Source organism: Onychostoma macrolepis, chromosome 05 (assembly GCF_012432095.1).
Source record: "Onychostoma macrolepis isolate SWU-2019 chromosome 05, ASM1243209v1, whole genome shotgun sequence".
NCBI lineage: Eukaryota > Metazoa > Chordata > Actinopteri > Cypriniformes > Cyprinidae > Onychostoma > Onychostoma macrolepis.
The window spans coordinates 11839869-11862792 of NC_081159.1; the positions used below are offsets into that span (position 1 = coordinate 11839869).

Sequence of the window (22924 nt, forward strand, 5' to 3'; positions counted from 1 at the left end):
TCAAACATGTTTGCGCTTCGGGCGTCACAAGTTCGAGTCCCGGCTCGCAGACCTTTCCCGATCCCATCCCCTCTCGTTCCCACTTCGCTTCCTGTCAACTTTGATCTGTTCTATCAAATTAAAAGGCAAAAACGCCAAAAATCTTAAAAAACAAAAAAACAACAATATTTGATATCCACAGATTGAATCTAAAAAAAAATAAAAATATTTGTCTGTTAACACTGACTGCTGGAAATCTGCAGACTGGCCCAGTGGCTCTGACTATACCACTGCTGTGAAGTCAATTTACTTGTATAACATGTGTTGTGTTGTGATGTATGCTGTATCGTTGATTCTGCTGTCTGCACTGTTTATGTATATTATACCATTTATTGTATATTGTTTCTCTTTATATCATATTATGTTGTGTTTTCTAACTTATATGTTCAGCTGCAATGTCTGGACCTCGCACCTAAGCTTTTCATACATCATGAGTAGAGCTGACTTGACCCTTGGCAACTAGCATTGACTCAGCCACACTGTAAATCTGGGCAAAAGTTGTGCAGTGTATTTCAGGTTTAATTGTACTACAATTGGCCTTGGAATGCTCCTAAAGACATAGTCCCTGTCCAAAAGGCACACGTCACATGCACTTGCAGTCTTGCAATGGTTGCCATGTGAGCATGTCCATTAAGTCCACGAGACCGTAGGGTGTCCCATTCTTCATTTTAGCTTTCAAGGGCCCTTTGCGACAGCTATGCGCCGTCGCACTGAGGCTAGCTCCATGGCAGACTTCTACCTGACAGTCAAAGTGACATTAAGCCATAAAAGTGTGGACTCGGAGTAAGACTCTGAGAGTTTAGGGCTTGATTTGGGACAGGGCCATATGTGACACTTGACATGTAGTCCTTCAAATATTCTATACACACTGTGTCATGTACACAAGTATAACTCAATTATAATTGTGCATGTCGACATTTTGAATGTAGGGGGACACAAGTGTGGCACAGTCTAGTATAAAACAGTCTAACATCTGACTTGTTATCTTTCCTGTCAAACGGCACAGTTTACAAAAAAATCATCTATAGAGTTAACCATGTTTACAAAAATGAATGTCACTTGCAAATGTGGGTATGTCTCACGTCAAGACGAACAAAAAGACTTCTGTGAAACAACTGGCACATTGAGAAAGTAGGAGTTTTTCCTCTGCACCCACTAATCCCAGCTGGATCATTGCTCAGAGTTTGAGAGATCCTTGTCACCAGCAGAGATCTTTACATTGCTACTTGTAAATTTATCTACCTTATTTTACATGATGAAAAATAAAGATAAGATGCAATGAAGAGCTGTAGAGAAATTGCTTAGATATCAGGTCTAGACTAAGTTTGAACATCTTTTTCACATGGAGGGTGACCACTTCCACGCATTAAACTAATAACAAGGGCCACCATTTGTCTCAATCTGTCAGTTTTAAAAATAACTTTCAATTATAGCATCCAGATGTGTTCTGTCTGCATTCAAAGTTAAAGACAATGCATCCATACAGATGTTCCTGACAAGAGCTTCACTCACTTTGACTGAAACCTCAAAGCTGAACACGATCAGCAGGCTTCTGTCCTCCTGACAAAAGAAACTTCACTCAAGCTCTTGACAATTGAAGGCCAGGGCCTGACATTATAAAAAAGGAAACGGGTATATATTTTTATTTCAAGTTGAACATACACATCCTCTATAAGAAGAAAATGGGAAACAATAAACTGTTAAACACCTTGTTTTGTAAATGGTTACATTCATATTTATCCACATTCAATATGTAAACGTGAGCCAATGGATGGTTAAAGTGTTTCTCGACCTCCTACTCAATCCAAAACAGACTACAATAAAGTCACTGTGTTAGGCAGCCACATAATCTCAGGAGAATAACCTTAAAGTGCTGAGAGGTCTCTGGGATGAAGTAAACCTGATCCTTTGTTTCTCTATTTTACTGGAATGCTTCTAGCTAAACAGAAGGACCGTCAAATGACCAGGTGTTCCTCTTAATCCAGTGTTTTGGATTGAGTGTCAGAATGCAGGACGTCATTCAATCTATCCATTCTGGCTAACAAAGGAAAGGACAAATTTTACAAAGCAGTGTAAAGTTTGTGACCCAATTCCATTCATATAATGACAGTCAACCTAAACAAGCAATACACAGGTTTGATACATCACCAATACTGATTTAATTATTTTACTCTTCTAATTAAAAGTCTTCACTAATTATTTCTCGTAAGCAAAATGGAAAGCAATGTACTGATACCATTACTGACCAACGACCAAAACCATTTTTTTGAAGCCCTTTCTTAGGTTCTCAAGGCAAAGCTGTGAAGAACGTTTCTGTAATTGATTAAAAACTAAAGAAACTACAAAAACCAAAGCAGTATTCCATAAAAATCCATTTGACTTTTGTTCTTGTAAACATTTCAAACATTAAATTAATAACAGGAAATAATAAGAGGAAGTTCCCACAGAACTTGTCTAGATAATGAATTCCTAATTAATATGTAAACATGAACGTCTAGACAGCATCCTAAACAAAAGTCATTCTGGAGTCGGTCTTGATTCTAGTCAGCATGAGTGTCTTTGAATACTGTCCAACAAGCCAGTGTGATGGTCCCTGATTGGATACGACCGGTTAACAACAACAAAAGGTCCTCCTGTCTCTTGACATTAATTGCCCTGTACCCCAGTCTCAAATATACCCCTCCTTTGGGCAAGTGGGACAAAAACGGGTGCATTATTACGAGAAAAATATTTAACTGAAGGCACACTTACTGCATCTAATGGAAAATGACTGATTTGATTTAAAAATGCACATGCTGTTCCACAAAAACAGAGTTAATGAGGCATCAAATGCAGGTGATTAAAACACTGCACGGAAAAGAAGGCAAATAGCATTTTAAATGCAAACAACTCAAATTTCCACCAGGAAGTCATAAAGAATCATGTGTTCGACGTTGAAGAGATACAAAGCAGCATTTACTCTTATAAGGATTACTAGGACAAGAACCAGGTACTAATATCAAGTTATTAACCTTATTTTACTGCACTTAATTGAACTAATTTATAACTATTAAATCATTTAAACAGATAGGATTGCATTTTTGTTTGCATATTGTTAAACAATATACAAGTTTAATTGTGACAATAGAGCATATACTAGCCAGTTAATGAAAACGAAGACATTGAAGATTTCTTTATTTTTTATTTCATTTATTTAAATAAAATAAAAGAACTTACTGTTTATTCAACAGTAAAGACATTTATGATTTCAAATAAATACTGTTCTATTGGTCTTCCTATTCACCAACAAATTCTGACAAAAAAAGTATACCACCATTTCAACAAAAATTCTAAGCAGCCCAACCATTAAAGCCTGATAATAATAAATATTTCTTGAGCCCACATCAGCAAATTATAATTATTTATTTCAAAGACATTAAAACTATATTTTGCCCGATACACCAAAAATATGTAATGAAACAGAATTACAAAATCTTCATTGTCAACAACAAACTTTATGTACAACTAAAATCTATCAAAAGCAATTTAGAAACCAAACTAAAAGGTCAGGGTCACAGTAACCCATCAACAATATAGTGAGCAAATCTCTAGCTAGAGATGTTTGGTAGGCTTGGAGCAATGGTAAAGGGGGTAGATTAGATTTGCAAACAGTTCTAACCAAGCAGCAAAGTGGAAGTAATTTCCTCTGTATAAACAGGCTGCAATGGCAGTGTGGATTTTACAGCCTGAGAGAGAGATGTAGGTGACAGTTCCCTTCATTATGAACTGAGCTTTGATCCCCATGTGCGAAGCTTTCTCAGCAAGGTGCAAATTGAGGAGGCTTCTGCCATATGTCCACAAAGGCTTGAACGTACACATCTAAATGTTTTCACACCGGAAAATGTTGTTTCAAACCTGTATGCATTTCCTTGTTTCTGTGCAACACGAAAGATGATATTTTGAAGAATGTCAAAATCTGGACCTGATGGATTTTCATTGTATGGACAAAAAACAAACAAAAAAAAAGTTTTTTTTTTTCAGGTTTTATAGAAGAAATTCATACAGGTTCGGAATGACAAGAAGGTGAGTAAATGATTTTTCGGTTTATCCCTTTTAACAGTAGATAGCCATTTTTTCAGAAACCAAGCCTGCTGTTGCTAATTAATGCATGTTGGTACAAAACAAATAGAACAGGATACATATTTAATGAGGGACAGAATGTGTATATAGCCCCTTCCTATTGTTTTCAAATTGAACGTAGCATGTAGTCTGTTCAAATGGACAGTTGCACATACAGTTGCACACTATATGCACTTTCAAACCTCTTCTCATTGAAACGGTCACATTGCCACCCATGAACAGCACTCAACTTCAAAGAAATGTTATAACCATCTCGCTTTTAACAACAAGAATCCGTCTGTAAAGCAAGCATAAAGGCAGACAGGGATCTCACATTCTTTAATATGGTCTTTCATTATGTCATTGGTGAAAGGAGGCTTTAGAAGACTTTCATCTTGAAACAGTTCCCTCTTTAAACAACTGGGACTACCTCCAAAAGATGTCTCGGCATCACAAAGCCTTCTTCCATTCACAGTCTCAGAGCAGAACCGCACACATTTGACACCCTGTGGATATGCCAATTTTCCTCTGGATTATCCCCGCACAAAATAAACTAGCACAGGTTTATTGTGGTCTAAGAGGTCACAGACTTCTTGAGGAGTGCAACTGGAATATCAGAGGAAGCCAACAAAGAAGAATTTAAAAATTGTCTGCTGTTGAAATGATGGGTGAATGCATCCAATAAATGATGTTTGAAAAGGGAAAGGGCTCCCTTGTTTCAGATACGCCAAACAGAGGTTTCATTTCTGACAGTGATATTTGTAGGTCGCTGACATTCCTTTTCACTAGAGTATAATAATGTCTTTGTGAGAGTCTTTTACAGACTGTACATGGCAATGATGCCAACCTGGAAGAATGGGCATGCTAACACAGCACACACAATGCACATGTTATACTGCAGTGTTTCTGACTAAAAGCCTTCTGTTAGAGCTTAATTTTTTTTTTAATGCAGATATTAAATTAAAAATAATGAAAAATGCTACAGGAAAAAAAAAAAGTTAATTAGTTAACTGCAAGTATTTAATACATGTACCATTATAGTAAAATACTCAGAGTAACCTTATAATTTACACTGAAAATAAATAACAGGATATTCAGAAGTCCCATCTGATCATTTTTATATTAGATTTGTTTTTTCTTATTTATATTAAGGTGTGTTACATTTTATGTTGTTTTGTGAATGTTTATGCAATTACTTCAGTGTCACATGAGTTGCCCTGATGGAGTTTTGCCTTTGTATAGCACTGTACACGGTCTAGTCTTTGCCACAGTTTAACTTTGATTATGTGGCCTTTTATTTGATCTGTATTATTATGGTGGTTTTCAGTAGAATTTAAGGTACAAAGCAGATTTTGGTACTACAACTCTGCATATGCCTGGATAATGACTTGATTATATATTCACTAGTAAAAACACTATAAGAATTTCATTAAATGGCTATTCAATGACTCAAACCACCAGCTTTAGGATATCAGTCATTTACGCTTTGGTTATCATGAAAATCAGTTCATACTTCCTCAAATCTACACAGGAAGGGCGACCATCATAATTACGTCCTCTCAAGTGACCTGAGGACATCTGAAGAGTTTCAAAATTTGCTTGACTTCATGTATACAAGGCAATTTATTTTTTACTAGGGGAGAGTGGGGAGTGTTGTAACAATCATTTTAACCTAGCAGAAATTAGCTAAAGGGATTATAAATAAATAAATATACAGGTCTCATACACTACATGACCACTGTATCACACATGAGGTCAGAGGTTAGTATATCAAAATTATTTTTTAGAAATCTAAGTTTTAATACGTCTTGCACAGATGTCTGTTTTCTATTAGTGTAACAACATCTTGCAGTCTTAACACCAGAATTCTTTGTATTTGACATTCATTTATGCAGTTAAGGACGAGTTGTATTATTTAAACTACTTTAATTTGTAACAGACACATAGGCCTATTCTACCAAACAGTGGGCTATATCAAAGTTTCACACACAAAAACACTGAGCTACAGACCCTGAAACAATTGTGTTAGATCACTGTTCCCCTACAGGTACTCCGTTATGAGAACCCACCCCAACCATGTAGCAAACAACTTGCACGACACAATTACAAACGGATAAAACAACTTAAAACTCAAAAACACTGTGTAACGGGAAAATTGAAGAACGCATGCTTCAAGAAGCAAAAATATTTGCAAAAAAACAAAAAAAAACGTTTACATCAAGTATATCGAACAGGTGTGACAAAACACGGGATCACAAAACATCGGATTACCGAGTAGTCTCGACACACAACATGAAAGAAGAAAACACTTTTGCCCACAAAGATGCGACCCTGTTAACCATTAAAATTATACTGTAGCTAATCTCTTATCTTGCAACATGTAACTAGAGTCGCGCGACCAATGCACGCGCAATCCTCCACCGCTTTTAATCCTACATTACTTCTGCAGCTCAGCTTCAATGTTTCTTACATCATCGCCAGGACTAATTTACTTTCTCATTTATTTAACCTTGAGAGAAAACTACATCAGCTTAACATACCACAGAAAGACAAGTGTTTGCTGACCTGTTGTAGGTGGATCAGGTTTCGCACGCGCCCAGAAGTGAGCGATAAAGTCTAGTTTATAAGCACGCGGCCGGCGGTTTTTAAAACGGAACAATGAATTACCTTTTTTCCAAAGAAGTTTGTTTCTAGGTCCCTCTCCAGTCCCTGTGCTCCCTTTGTAAAAGTCCCGGTGAAGTGTCCTCTTCGCTCATGCGCACAAGAGCTGCACGAATCGTTGAACTCGACCAGAGGCACAATACATGTTCCCTGACGTGAGCCTGAGAGCGTGACGTACACATAACTGAGTACACAAAGGCAGGTGCTCCTCTTACTGCTTACGATATCAGCAGAGCCGCTGAAAGTCACCCACATGTTATATGTTTCAGTTCAAGGGTTATAATTTAAATTGAACTGTTTATGCTAAAACTGGGATCTCTAAATCTCTTCTGGGGCGTTTTCACTCTTTCCTCAAGTCATGCATTGCTAACAATATGAACTCTGCAAAGTCGTGACTTTAATGTTGGTTTTACTAAATGTTAAGCCTTAAATGGAATCCAAAACTTTAATTTGAATGTTCTCACTAATACTAATACTGTTTTTAAACTGACTGGGATTTTGAATGATACTGTGTGGCTGAACAAGATATCAGGCAGGAGCCTTGCTTGTAGAGATTCAGTCATGGTCAAAAGTTGACATGCACCTTGCAGAATCTGTAAAATATTAATAATTATAATCAATAATTAACAAAATTAAAGAGGGATCATAACATTGCCTTTTGATGTTGTTGTTTTTTATCTAGATTATCTCAGATTTTATCAATAGAACCCTGCCCAAAACACAATAGAAAATGTAATGGTTTTAATGGTTATAATGGGAATTGTATTGGTTTTAATGGAAATTATAATGGTGTCTACTGGTATGTGATGGATTCTATTGGTGGGATGTTAAATCATTTTGAAAAAATGCTCAAAACACTCTACAAAAAGGAATTTTGTAATGGTTTTACTGGAAAAATGCTTATTTTATTAAACGTTTTCCAGTAAAACCATTACAAATGGTTTATTTTATTAAAAAATTTGCATTTTTATCAGGCTCCTATATTTATGTTCAGTTATTTCACTTTAATTGCATAGAAAATGACCTATGCATTGCTATTAGAGAAAAATTACTGAACCTAAACATAGCAGCCTGATAAAAATGCTAATTTTAGAAGAAAATTTCCGATGGCATTTAGAGGCTTTTGCATCTGAACTCTTCACTTTCACATAAGACCTTTGAATTACACAATAACAAAACGCCCTATTTAAAATTTACATTAGACGATTGATTCTGAATGCTATGCTTTTTTTTCTTTTCTTTTTTCATATGATGTGGCTAATCTTGAAGGGTTGAGGTGGGATGTGTGGCTTCATGTAGGCCATTAACATTTTACACAGTATGAGAGAATTTCTGAAAATATTAAAAAGTCTAACAGCATTTTGGATGCTTTCAAACAAACTTGCCAATAGCCATGAGTTCTGTATCTTGCTCTTTACTAATGCATTTTTAATGAGCAAATAGCATATAGACCCATTGCTGTGATTTTAATGTTTATAAAGTCTATTTTAATTTTGAATTATTTAGCGTTTATGAGAACAAGGTTTATGCTGAAATGGGATCATTCATGCTTCTCTGCGAGGAAAGATGGGCTATTTGAATTCAGAACAATTAATCAGGGCTGACCTCTGGTGGTTACTTTAGGTAGTTCAGTATGGAGTCACATTAAAAAAAGCATAAATTCATGAAGTAGGCCTACATGGCTGAGTATCTGAAACAGCTATCCTTACAAAACACCCATCACTGCACCTTTCTCATTATGAGGCAAATGCTGATTATTCACTGCTTAAATGTTTTTGCAATGATAATTCCCTTTAGCCATACAAGCTCTGATTGTATGTATGCAAATGTTTTATGTCTTAAAGGGGACCACTCTATTTGTGTTGACCTTTATTTTAAGCTTATGAGGAGAACTGAAAAATAGAGGTAAAAGTGCCTAAAGCCTCTCTAAAAAGTAAAAACCAGGCTGACTAGTATGGGAGACAAGCTAAAACCAACAAACACGGCAGAGTGAAGAGTGCACTTGCATTTAGTGGAAAATTATCAACTCTTTTTAGACCGCTCAAACGCAAAAATTTGGTCAGAAATATTTCAGTTGAGATTAAACGAGTTAACAAAAGTGCTTCCATTCACTCTAAACTGCTTCGACTCGTTGTGTAGTAGTAACTCAGCTCTTCACTGGGTCAGACCCATGATCATGATGACACAGCACAGACCAGGCACGAGGGGGGCTTTCATCCACACCCCCGCTTCCACAATGCATCATTGTTTTGAAACTTCCACGCAGTCAGTTAGTCACACCTCTGAGCCTCTGGCTGTGCACTTCTCATTGGTTTAGCTCTCCATACACCCCTTTCCGCAGCATTTCCGCCTTCATATATTTGTCTCCGCGAGAGAATGAGTTGCGCGATTTAGACATATTATTGATACAGTATTATTGACAGCGAGATTTTTATTTTTATAAAAAATTTTTTTTACATCAGCAAGAATCTTGAAATCTGCAGTCATGTCAGACAGGGGGTCTTTCGACACTAACGTTGTGACTTTGACGAGATTTCTGCTTGAAGAGGGCAGAAAAGCCAAAGGCACGGGTGAGCTGACAACCCTGCTGAACGCGATGTGCACGGCTGTGAAAGCCATCTCCTGCGCTGTCAGGAAAGCAGGTATCGCGCACCTGTGAGTATGTTATAGCCTACACAGTCGACTGAGACTCCAAAAAGTTTGGGATGCAAAAACATTAGCTACAAAACGAATCTATTTGTTTTATTTTTAATATAAAAGCATAAGAAGCATGCAAGAAAATGTCCAGGTCAAACTGAAAAATATTTCGCTTTTTTTTTCTTTTGCTTTTTTTGCATAATAAAAATGTATACATCAAGGTTTTATTTACTGTAATTTTGTTTTATATAGTTTAAAATAATGTAACATGGTAATGAGAATCATCATTGAAAATAATGTCAATAATTAAAACATCATATGCAAAAGATAATGATAATTGGTAGGCAAATTATGCTAAAATTGTTCTGAAAATAATGTCACAGTGTATCATGTGGGTTGTCAGTATAAGTTTCTTTTCTTTCTGCAAAATATCACTTCTTCTATCTTTAATTTTTGAATGAAATATGACCTGGACATTTAAACCTTGACAGGTTTAACAGGTTTTACACATTTTGATGAAAAATGTGGTTTTCTTGCACAATTGCTCATTTAGACATTTTTTTTTTTCTTTTTTTACAAATTTGTGGTTAGCTTCGGTTTTGAAACTGAACCATGTTGACATTGTAGTGTTGGGAAATGCCAGCAAGAAAAAAGAAAAAAAACAAGCTGGTTCTAGGGCCTCTTTATATTACAAGTTTGGAAATCTTTCAGTATATCCATAGGTTATTTGTGCAAACAATGCTGTTGTGATATTGCAGTTCTATGAACAAGCATTGAGAAACAATACCTAAAAAATCCTTTCAGTCCCTCCGATCTGATTCAACTCATGACTCTGGGAAATGTCTGACAGGTACGGCATTGCTGGAAGTACCAATGTGACAGGTGACCAGGTTAAGAAGCTAGACATCCTTTCCAATGATCTCGTCATAAACATGATCAAATCTTCATTCACCTCATGTGTGCTGGTCACTGAGGAACATGAAACTGCAATCATTGTTGAGCCAGATAGACGGGTAAGAACTGCACGAGTAAGACATTATACACGCTGTCTGAGGAATAACTATACTTTAAGTGTTTAATCACTCCAAAACATTTGATCAAGATATGTTTTGTTTAAAGTGTTTGCCAAAACTTGCCAATTAGTTTACGGTAACTTTTCACATTTGATTCCAAGAATGGAAAAGTGTATGTTTCCTGTGCTGATTTTGGCAACTAAGATTAGGTCTTAACTTGTACATATAGTGAAATTTAGAACATTGTTGCATTGTTGGAGAGAAACCATCCTGAATCTAATCTGACATCTAAGCAAAGGACACTGTGAGACATGTGCTAAGACGTATTATGAATAGTCAGAAAAAGAAAAAAAAAACTGTAAATCAAGGAAATTTTTAAAGGCCTTTCCATCCTGAATATTACACAGAAGTAAAAAAAAACTTAAAAATTCATGATAATCATGAATGACTGATAACGTCTTGGAAATATATTAGTCAAAAGCTTTGGAAAACCTCTATGACTTAGAATCAGGCATAAATATTTCTTGTTTTAAGGATGAGTGATGATTGAATAAGGAGTTGAGTTAGGAGTAAGGTTATGGAAAGGTCAAATGTCCTCATATAATTGAGCAAAATCATCATTAATCATTAAATGACTATGTACAGTCAAGTCAAGTTGCAACACTACTTTAGTAATATTTAATTAACCAAACCTTCTTCCATGTGTTAAGGGTAAATATGTGGTTTGCTTTGACCCTCTTGATGGTTCATCCAACATTGACTGTCTTGCTTCGATTGGCACCATCTTTGCCATCTACAGGAAGGTATGACTGCATATATTTAATGGATTTTCAGAAATACATTGCTGAAATTAATATTGTGTTCACAGTGCACAGACAGCGAGCCGTCTGAGAAGGATGCCCTGCAACCTGGCAGAAACATAGTGGCTGCTGGATACGCACTATACGGCAGTGCCACCATGATTGTCCTCTCCACTGGTCAGGGAGTCAACTGCTTCATGTTAGATCCAGTGAGTCAATTTTACTCTACATACACAGTTATCAGTTGCAGGATCATTTAGCAATGAATCGGACTGTACAGTTTATTCAGTCTTTACAAAGCAAACTAAGAATATTATTTTGCGTAGTAAATCATTTGTAGCTTGAAATGATATGATTCATAAAGTTTGGAGACATTGTTCGAAACAGTGTAGTAATTTTTATTTTTTATTTTAATTGCTCCCAACTTGCCCTAGTTAATGAAGTATATTACAGTAAATGTGTCTTCTTCCTTTTCCTCTTCTTCTTCTTAAGGACGAATCCGAGTTATTGCTGTGGTAAATGGCAGCATGTTACAGCATGTCCTGTCCATAGGCAATAAGTTCTAAATTAATTTATTGTGTTATTTATTGTAACATCAGGCTATTGGTGAGTTCATTCTGGTTGACAGAGATGTGAAGATTAAGAAGAAAGGCAAGATCTACAGTCTGAATGAAGGTTATGCCCTTTATTTTGATCCTGCTGTCACAGAGTACCTGCAGAAGAAAAAGTTTCCGGAGGTTCAGTATAAACTTTTTCATTTATAACAAATCAAATCATTATAAAAGCTGAACAAACGTACACATTTCAAATACATCTCAATCACATTTGCATAATCAAAACCATGGCCCATCAGAAAAATAAATATGAATAATATTATAATATCCAGCTACTAGAGGACACATTTATAGTATGTCTATTAAAATGTGTTCAGGATGGCAGTGCACCCTATGGGGCCCGTTATGTAGGCTCAATGGTGGCAGATGTGCATCGAACGCTTGTTTACGGAGGAATCTTCCTTTACCCTGCAAATGTGAAGAGCCCCAAAGGAAAGGTACTTCATCTAAATATTGTTTACATTTACATGACTTTGCTTATATATATGACCCTGGACCACAAAACCAGTCACTGAGGTATATTTGTAGCAATAGCCAAAAATATATTGTATGGGTCATTTTTCTTTTATGCCAAAAATCATTAGTATATTAAGTAAAGATCATGTTTCATGTCCTACCTTAAATATATCAAAACTTAATTTTTGATTAGTAATATGCATTGTTAGATTCCACCCTCAGATTCCAGATTTTCAAATATTGCTAAATATTGTCCTATCCTAACAAACCATACATCAATGGAAACCTTATTTATTCAGTTCATTTATTTCTAAAAACTGACACTTATGACTGGTTTTGTGGTCCAGGGTCACATATATATTGTTACTCAGGTCTTGATAAAAATCTTATTCAACAGCCCAAAAAAGTAGAAAGTTGCACTAAAATGTCTTTTCTGAGCCATTTTGCAATTGGTTTTAACTTATAGGTTCCAAGGGGTTCCTCTCAAGTTCATACAGAGTAACCACAGCAGTTTGTCACATGATCCACTATGTTTGCCTATAGCTGGTAATTGATATGTTCTGTTCATATATTCACTTAAAAGTGTCCGTAATCATTTTAGGGGCACTGTACTATTCAGTGAAGTACATGAATGAAGTAAAGACATTGAAAAGTATGTATATGACCTTTGCTACAGTTCTTTTGTTTGGCGTCACATCTAGAGGTGTGTCAGTGTTTACTCTCTCTTACCCTCAAGACCTGAGCTGAAAACGGATCCGTTACAGTTACATTGTAGATTGTAAAAACTATCATTACACAATAGCATGATTCAAATACCTTGGTGAGAAAACTTGCTAGTCTTCATTGACACACATCACATCCACAACAAGGCCTGTAGAGGGAGCTGCAGCACCCTGTTGCTAATAGAAGGAAGCCTTAGCTAAAAGTTCTTGAATAAAATGTATTTGTTTGTGTTCCACCCTCTTCAGCTCCGTCTGCTCTATGAGTGCAACCCCATGGCCTTCATCATGGAGCAGGCCGGAGGGATGGCCACCACAGGGACCACCAACATCCTGGACATCCAGCCCGAGAGCCTCCATCAGCGGCTACCTGTGGTCATGGGTTCCCCTGATGATGTCCAAGAGTACATCTCCATCTTTCAGAAACATCATAAATGAAAAGCAATAGACAGAATAAGAAATTGTAAAGAAGATACATATACTTGACACTCCAAAAACTTTCAGAATACCTCTATATCAAATCACTTCCTCAAACACCAAATGTTTCTATACACTTTATACCTCCATGAAGAAATATAAGAAGAATATTTGAAGACAGTGATTTTTTTTATTTGCATTTTTAGTTAACTAAACTTTACACCAGTAAAGTAGATTATTTACTTTGAGGCTGTTTTTTGAGAAACACAGTATTCCGCATTAGAAAATCTACCTGAGTGTTATCAGCAGTTGAAATTGTTGATGGCCAAACAGACAAGCAGCTATTTCATGGCGGCAATGAGGATGATTTGAATTTAAGTTGCTTTTGTTTCTCTCTGTGCAGACCAAATAATCACTTGTGCCTTATTGCACCCTATTGAGGGAAGCTGTGAATAAAGTTCTTGGCGAAACCAGACTTTGTGAGATATGTGCTGTGTTAACAACTCATACATGATTTATAATATGCAAACACTAAACATTACAACTACTGAAATTCTGTACAATGCTCACATTTCAGTAAGCCTCTGAGGATACAATAATATAATTTTTGAATGAAAAATGCTGCTTTTCCGTCGTCGTAACTAATGTATTCATATAAACAGAGATTTTAATACAAGACATGCTGTACAACAAGTTCAAGCAACCAAATGAAGAGCAGATGACCTTTTCTGTAAAGGCCAGTAGGCGCAAAGAGCCCTGCTGACATTTGAGACACATTTTGGGGTGTTGCTCTGCACGATCAAAATATGTGCATGCATATCTGTTTATAAATTATACTCTCATTTAAAGTAAAAAAAAAAAGCTAATGATGATAAGTATTTGTAGCATACCAAGTTAAGTTTGAGTAGAGAAATGCTTGCCTATGTTCAGTGATCTCAGCTTTTCTTTTGTGAGCAAAATATTTTTTGTGAGTCTGGAAGGTTCTGATCCTAATGAGTTTATTATTTTGGGCTCTGTAGCAGAGGAGGCACCCACATTTAGGGCAATGAGAGCAGGAGGCAATAGATTGAGTGCTTGTTTGGAAATACATCAGCCAACCTGTTGAATATAAAGAGTGACGTCTATACCAATGCTGAAATGTATTGCATAAACAGTGCTAGTTGAGGATTACAATTTAAATTATGTTTTCAGAAAGCATGTTAATTGAACTTTTCAGTGCTGTGAATCAAATATAATGCACGAGCAGCATGCTGTATATCTATTTTCATAAAACGTGTTTGATGTGTTTAGTCACGGTTACAAGTTTGATTTTAAGTTATAGGGGACACATTTACGTATAAATAAATACATAGTATTATTAATGAGATCCATTTAATAGACCTTCAGTATTCACTGGGACATGACTGTCATAAACAATCGTGAGCTTTGATTCATGATCCATGAGCTTCTAACCTCTGAGTATATGTCCTGTGTCAATAGTGCACATAAATAACTAGCTGAGAGCCAAGGAACGTGCTTTATAAGTTGGGCCCTTTGAGCTCTGGCTCTGCTAGCATTCAGACTACACTACTGTCACTTGATCTGCTTCACCAATATAACCTTGGCCTTCATCCACTCACTGTGTATGTAAAAAGACTGCCTAGAGGCTCTACAGTTAGTTAGTCTGCCTGTCCAACTGCTCGTACACTCGGACACCGTAAGGATGTCGGATCAGTCGGTCTTTGATGTGGACGTATGGACCCTCACACGCTTTGTCATGGAGATGGGGCGGCAGGCAAAGGGGGCCACCGGAGAACTCACACAGCTCATTAATTCTCTGTTAACAGCTATTAAAGCTATTTCATCTGCTGTCAGGAAAGCAGGACTCGTTCACCTGTAAGTTTCATTGAATTCTTTTGCATTATGTGAGTGAATAAATATGTTTTACTGTAAAACATGCTGTGACTGTATGAAATAGAAGTGGACGAAAGTTCTTTCAGCTCAGCAAATGATCAAGTTATGGTTTTTGAGAAAGTCCTAGTTAAAGTTACACTTATAGTATGGTTAGTTAAGCAATAAACTCTTTTAGTGAGCAATGTAGTTGTCTTTGTAAATAAATAATATCAATATAATCATTATAATAATCATAATAATAATTTAAAAAAAAAGATTCATTAGATTTGAAGCTGCTAATTTCCAATTCGCTAATCAGTGATTCTCATGGCAGCATTATGTGAGAACAAGGAAATATCGCACTTTAAAAAAAACTAATTTTTGAAGTTTATAAAAAAAGATTGGATTTTAGAAGAAAATACTATTTCAGTCTTTCTACTTGTCATTTCTTTATAATTATTTATGAGTTTTACTAGCAATCTAACATCCTTTTTTTCACCATTTTTTTTCCAGTTCACCATTTTCGCTCTGTTTTGGCATTTGAACCTCAGTAGATGCTTTTCAATAATATTTATATGTTCTGGTTTCATTGAACACAGTCATGGCTTTGCGGGACAGGTGAATGTTACAGGCGATGAGCAGAAAAAGCTGGATGTGCTTTCCAATGATCTGGTCATCAATATGCTGCAGGCCTCTTATGGCACCTGTTTGATGGTTTCTGAGGAGAACAAGGATGCCATCTTCACACCTGCTGAGAAAAGAGTATGATCATTCTCAATAGGCTTGCTTATTAATTCTTTTTACATATTTATTGTTAAAGGAAAAGTTCATCCAAAAATGAATATTCTGTCATTATTTACTCACCTTTATGTCGTTCCAAACATGTAGGATGCTCTTTCTGTCCACAAAATAGGCAGGATGTTTATGTTAGTCTCCTCTTTTCATTTATTAAGTTTGAACTATTCCTTTAACGCTTGATGTTTTTTACATATTTTCTGCTATTTATACTACTTATTGCAAATAGTGGCAATTATCTGCACCTCAGTATTGTAGTACATTATAAAACAGTACGCGATAATAACGTATTGAGTGTAAATTATAGTTTTAATTCAAATTATTAACTGGATGCCACCTTATTGGGACAATAAAGCCCTCCCTACACCTACCCTAATTCTACCCAATACACTTATTTTCAACTTTTTGATTATTTCCTTCATTTTTACTTAAAATAAATGCCTTTCTGATGCAATATGAGATTTGAAAAGAAAGAAAAACGTTCGGCAAAAGGCGGGCTCGAACTCGAGTCGATCACCTCAAAAAACATGCTTCTTACCATCTACTACGCCACCGAAGCGGATGTTGATCTGGCGTCTTTTTTTAATGTTGACTAACTCAATCACACGTTAGTGGGCGGAGTTAGTGTAAATAGCCTTTGCCAACAAGACAGTCTATTTGCACTTAGTGTATAGACACTCCGAATTTATAATTAACCAAAGGGACAAGAAAAATAATATATATGAATTGGAGTTATTATTTGAGTTAGAACTGGTCTAACTGGTAAATATTAAGCATATGACAATGGAACTAAAAAATAATAATAAAAAATAAACAAATAAATTAATAAATTAAAAAATGGTTATTAGATAAAAGAGAGAATAATGTGGCTTAAGATGTGTTTGCTTAAAAGGAAACAATATATAGCCTAATATCTAAAGACAACTAAATCCAAGACTTATTTCTGAAATTTAAAATAAGTTCCTGGTAGTTTCCAGCACACATCAGTCAAAATTGCAATGTGTTTAATGAAAGGAAACTTTAAGAGTCAGTATTTAACATAAAATTACAAGTCTGGAATAAATAAATACACATACACCCTAAGAAACGTTCATTTAGTTTCAAATGAATTATGGCTGCTACATAAACTATTTGTGTCAGGCTAATGTACCTCTCTTTGCTAATGCACATTTATTGGAGTTCATTTATATAATTACCACATGAGGTCGCCGTAGCTACATCTATATTTCAGCTGCATACTCACTCACTTCAGTCTGTTTATCATAGGGGAAATATGTGGTCTGTTTTGATCCTCTGGATGGCTCCTCCAACATCGACTGTTTGGCCCCCATTGGCACCATCTTTGCCATTTACAAAAGAGTGAGTGTTTGGGCGGCATTTGGTGTTTGGAGTTGCATGTGCATTTTGTGTACTTTGTGATGCATAAGCAAACAAACAAAAAAATAATAATAACACTAATAATATAACATAATTGTATTTTCATGTAAACGTGGTGTGTGAAAAGGACTGGTTTGATTGGTGTTCTTGTGCTACTTTCCCACACAGACTGACGAGGTAGCTGACTGCATTTGACCCTGCCTGATGACAAATATTGGCTAAGCAATAAATTCAGTTTAACTTTTAATTTTATTTTATTAAGTGCGCTTGAGTGTAACTAATTGCATCGGCACAACTCATCTTATTAGTTTATTGCTTCACTTTCATTGTGCTTTTATATTATATACTGCAGTAACAAAAATACACTCTAGATGGTGACACTGGGTTTAATAGAAATTTAACATTCATTTAATCACAATGAGCCTACATTCATTCTTTCTTTCTTTTTTAACTTGCATAATATTAATAAAAATATACAATCACAACAGACATTTTAATACTTTTTGATTGACATCTTGTGTTTATACGAAGCTTCAATGGCAGACGACTGATTCTGTTTCAGACCTCTGAAGGAGAACCGACTGACAAGGACGCTTTACAGCCGGGCAATCAGATCGTGTGTGCGGGTTACGCTCTTTACGGCAGCGCCACGCTTGTGGCTCTCAGTACAGGAGCTGGAGTTAACTTCTTCATGCTGGATCCAGTAAGCACAAACAAGCATGAATAATAATGCCAGGGCTTTGTAAGGGTGGTTTCCCTACAGTGGTTTTGATTTTAACCCCAGTGGTGGGGGGTGGGGGTCAAAGAGAAAAGAGACAGAGCAGAGCCCCAAGAAGAGGCTCCAGAACAGAGGCAGCAATTACCAATCAGCAGATTACAGCTTCACCCACTGGGCAAAAGGTGTGACAATTAGAAGACCCCTGATGTATACACATGTTGGCCTACAGGCCTTGATCACTATCAGCACCCCTGTGCCTTTAGGAATGTCAAATGGCCCTTTTGTTACTCAAGATAGATTTGGGACAGGAAAGCAGAAGTCTTTTATTATTTTCAACCTTACAGCTTTACAAACTGAATGTTAGAGTATCTATGCTGCTTTGAGATCAGGGTTTCATTATGGTCACAAAATATTTCAATGTGCTAGGATTCAGTCCACTGACGACAAGCCTAACGATTCAAGTGACTCATTTACAGTTTATTCACAACTGTATGAACAAAGTGCACATATGCCAAACATAATATTGTCTTAAAAACAAAAATAGATATGTAGTAAACTGTGAAACTTTTGTACACTTATATAACGTTGTATGTTTCGCTTCTGTTTATGGTTACTTTTACACAGTAAAAGGGATGCTTCAGGGGGACACTTCTTTTTTTCAATTTCGGATGATAGTCTTGAATATTTTGTGGCTGTAGTGAACTAGTTTTTATTCCTCATCTTTGGCCCTTTTATATCTGGTTACTCAGTAATATTTCAGTACTGTACAGTTGAGTGTCATTGTGTAACAAATGAGCTCATGAAAATTATTATTTTTATGTTCCTCTTCTTTAGGCAATTGGAGAATTCATTCTGACAGACAGAAATGTGAAGATCAAGAAAAAGGGGAAGACTTACAGTATCAACGAGGGTCACGCAAAGTACTTTGAGCCTGCAGTGAATGAGTATTTAAAGCACAAGAAATACCCAGAGGTGGGTTCTGCACACAAACATGATCAGATCTAGCCACATAGAATTGCTTTATCTATTTTATTATTTTGGGAAAGTCTCATCATTGCTAGCCATTTTTTTTTTTTTTTGCCTAAATGTGACTGTAAGATCACAGCACTCAGACAGCACAAATCAAACCATTGTGCACACTGTGATTTGTTGTGTGATCATGTGATCAAGCAAACACACAAGTTCAAGACATAACAAGTTGCGACAGAACAAGCAATGTTGCTTAGCTGGTCTCAAGAACACCTAGTTTCAAACAAAATGTGAGTCTGAGTAATGCTTACTGACAGGTCAGAAGCTTGCATGGCTGTGCTCAGCATCAGCTGACGTTTACACACGCCATGTTACATGCTGGAAAGCGAAGAGCAACTTCCTCTGCAGGAATTCATGTTCTGTTTTCTGAATTGGAACATAGACTCAGCATATGTAACTGAGTCATGTTACTTTGCTAATCACAAGCCTTGGGTTCAGTGTGATCATAAAATATGCTGAGTATGATTTTTCCGTGGGTCAATTGGTTAATTTTTAAAGTTAACTGTTTTTTTAGTGAATACGTGTGAGATCTTGTCTTTCCAGGAATACTTGTTTGTTCATTTTTGAAGATCATCTTAATCAGTCTGATGGTGATGAAAAGGAAAAAGTAAACAAGAGTAAAGACTGAAGAGCTCAACTTAGATAAAATAATGCATTACGAAACTGAAAACTTGCTAATCAAGTACATTGTTATCAGTCATGCTTAATGTGGGATATCATGTTGTTTTCGCAGAAACTGATCTCTGACCTCATGACGTATTGATTTGTTTGCATATTGTGTCTGTCGTTGCTTGAGGTGGAGTTAAGCTAAGGGAACACACTGCCACTTCTTAAAACCCAAATTTAAAGCCAAACATTACAACTTTTTGTAGTTCCTTTTTGTCGTTTTTACTGCTCACATCTTTCTGAAGGAAAAGGCATTATATTAGGTGACAGATGTTTGATTTTAGCTGTCCAGATGGGTTTCAGTTTCCTAGAACTACTTACACTACTTCCTGTTTTCCTGTCCTCTTCTATTGAAGCACTTGTGACCTTTGCTTCCGACAATTTTTGTTTTAGATTGTTTATTTGCAAACTGTCGTAGAAATGAGTTTTTTGGATTCAGAGATGCAAGCCTAGAAAGATCATGCATACACAAAGTATCAAATATATGAAGAAGGATTGAGGTTTTGTTTATATGAATCCTGATATTATTTGACAAATTGCGATTGTCTCATAGGATGGCAGTGCCCCATATGGTGCCAGGTATGTTGGGTCGATGGTGTCTGATATACACCGTACCATTGCCTATGGTGGCATATTCATGTACCCAGCCAATGAGAAGAGTCCGAAAGGAAAGGTGAGTCGGCATGATCAATTTTATCTTGTGTTTTAAGATATTCAGGACAAACAGAGGAAACCGGTCATAAAAAAACACATCAGGTGATAGTAACATAATGAAATAATATATTGAATATGATGAACTATAACAAACTTTTATCATATTATGGTTATGGTAAAGTGTTTCAGCATATTGTTGTGTTCAGCTGACCAGTGTTATTTTATTATTATTTACATGCTGTTATAGTATTTATTAATATTTCTAATTCGCTTTAGTTTTACTTCAGTTTTAATAATTTAACTACTTCCAATTAAACTTATTATATTTATTTTATGTTGGTTAGTTTTGTTTAAGTTTTTTTTTTTTTAAGTTTAAATCTAATATTTATATTTGATTTTATTTCAGCTTTATTTCAATTAACAGTTAAGTACTGGCTTTAGTCAGTTTAGCTTCATCGCTTGTTAATCAATGATCAGTCACTAAAAACACATGTATTCCGTTTAAATACTGGACAATTTCCATTTGTATACAACACAAATTTTCACATCCACTAAGTTAGTTGGCTTTAGTTCACTAGGTCACTACGTCATAACGCATAACACTTCCATAATCCATAAGCCTCTACTGTGTTTTATACTGTAGAATACTTTATGGTTTAGAGCAGGTACAGGCAGGTCATATTCTGATAAGAGATAACCGCTCATTTCACAGCCGAGGGCTGTATGGTTCCTGATAACACATGACATGAGACTAGACTGGAACAAATACACACTATAGCATTAAAGCAGTGAGCCTGATATTATATCTGCAGTTCATGCTGCTTTTCAAGAAATGCCAGTGTACAAACTTTAGTACATATTGCCACAGTCCAGTTTCTCTGTTCTACATAGATAAGAATAAAATGAATCTATTCTGAATGAACTCAACATGTTCAATGCTTCTTAGTTGACCCAAATCCACAACTGATAAGAGAAAACTAAACATATTGGTTGTAAACTCATGGTTTAGCATAAAACGGACCCTTTGAAAAATAACTTGAAATGTGCAAATCAGCATTATGTAACTTGTAAGGTTTTCACATGTTTGATTCTCTCCAGCTAAGGCTGTTGTACGAGTGTAACCCCATAGCCTTCCTGATCGAGCAGGCCGGAGGCATCGCCACGACAGGCACCCAGCGTGTCCTGGATGTTATTCCCGAGTCACTTCACCAGAGGCTGCCCTTTGTGGTGGGATCACCAGACGATGTGGAGGAGTACTTGTCCTTTGTCAAGAAATATAAAAAGTAAAGATTTCAGTTGCGATAAGATCCTTTGAAAGCCCACAGGACATTGAGATACAAAACATCACAGTAGCTTTTTTTTTAAATAGTAGAAGCAATGCTTTTGTAAACAGAATCACATTAAATATCCAGTATTTTAAATCATTATTTTCTTTCACTTATTTCAGTTAAGATTTGCTCTGTGTCTTTTCTTCCTCACTTGTTTTATGTGAACATATTGTGCCTTCAGCAGTGTTGCTTGTTAGTTGGTAAAGTGTTTACACCCTCTTGTTCGAATAGAGCCCTCCCTATTAGTACAAGAGCCAAAACCCCAATAATCTCCACTGCGCAAGTCTTAGTTTGCTGGTTATGATGACGGCCCATGTAATGGCTACGTGCCAAGAGATAAACAAATAGGACACACTGCATTACTGGAGCAAAAGAACAGCCCTCCATGTTAATTTTCACCAGGCTACAAAGGGCATAGGGAAGGAAAAATAGAACCTTTGTGGCACTTTGTGGGAAAACCTTTTTCCCTTTAAAACACTTAAATACTTATCCTGGATATGCTGCTTAGGTTAAAGCTTTAGAAAGCATTACTGTAAATACAGAACCATTCAATCATAACAAACTTCCCATTTATGTAGGTTGATACACTACTTTTGATTTCTGTTTGCTCATCTCAGTCAACAAAACATGAGGTGATGGGAATAAATGTTTTGGAGCCGATAATATATTTGACTATAAATATAGGTTGGATAGTTTTTGAAAAGTTTCAAGGTTGCAATTATTTGATAAATTAATATTATTAGAACCTTTTTGTTATAGATTTTAAAACGTTATTACTGTGATGGCAGTTTTCATGCAGTCTTCAGTGTCACACGAGCCTTCAGAAATCATTCTAATATGCTGATTTGGTGTTCAAGAAACATTTCTTATTGTGCGGTTTAATTTTATTTTTGGAAACAGATTTTTTTCCCAAAACCCCAATAATCTCCACTGCACAAGTCTTAGTTTGCTGGTTATGATGACGGCCCATGTACAGCATTTATTTAGAATAGAAACCTTTTGTAACAAATGTTTTACTGTAGCCTTTTCAC

At 36.0% G+C, this 22924-nt stretch overlaps 3 protein-coding genes across 6 annotated transcripts in view; 2 read left to right on the top strand and 1 right to left on the bottom strand.

The window, feature by feature from the left end:
* The window catches only part of kank1a (KN motif and ankyrin repeat domains 1a), a 62214-nt gene extending 55259 nt beyond the window's left edge, over positions 1 to 6955 (bottom strand). For 2 of the 4 annotated variants that reach the window (XM_058775856.1, XM_058775854.1), the window contains exon 1: positions 6805 to 6955. The gene's annotated coding sequence lies outside the window, so the exon portion shown is untranslated. Of the gene's footprint in view, positions 1 to 6702 lie in introns of all 4 variants that reach the window. The other 2 variants (XM_058775855.1, XM_058775857.1) reach the window with 2 other exon arrangements.
* A 2175-nt stretch (positions 6956 to 9130) lies between these two features.
* Positions 9131 to 14054, top strand: fbp1a (fructose-1,6-bisphosphatase 1a). The gene is made up of 7 exons (XM_058775642.1): positions 9131 to 9453; positions 10286 to 10448; positions 11159 to 11251; positions 11317 to 11457; positions 11848 to 11985; positions 12180 to 12299; positions 13287 to 14054. The coding sequence occupies exons 1-7, from the start codon at positions 9284 to 9286 to the stop codon at positions 13473 to 13475; spliced, it is 1014 nt and encodes a 337-aa protein (XP_058631625.1). The 5' UTR covers positions 9131 to 9283; the 3' UTR covers positions 13476 to 14054.
* Positions 14055 to 15104: 1050 nt separating this feature from the next.
* fbp2 (fructose-1,6-bisphosphatase 2) lies at positions 15105 to 21990 on the top strand. Its single transcript, XM_058775640.1, has 7 exons — positions 15105 to 15329; positions 15926 to 16088; positions 17388 to 17480; positions 18061 to 18201; positions 19051 to 19188; positions 20465 to 20584; positions 21664 to 21990. The coding sequence occupies exons 1-7, from the start codon at positions 15157 to 15159 to the stop codon at positions 21850 to 21852; spliced, it is 1017 nt and encodes a 338-aa protein (XP_058631623.1). The 5' UTR covers positions 15105 to 15156; the 3' UTR covers positions 21853 to 21990.
* The last annotated feature ends 934 nt before the right edge of the window (positions 21991 to 22924 follow it).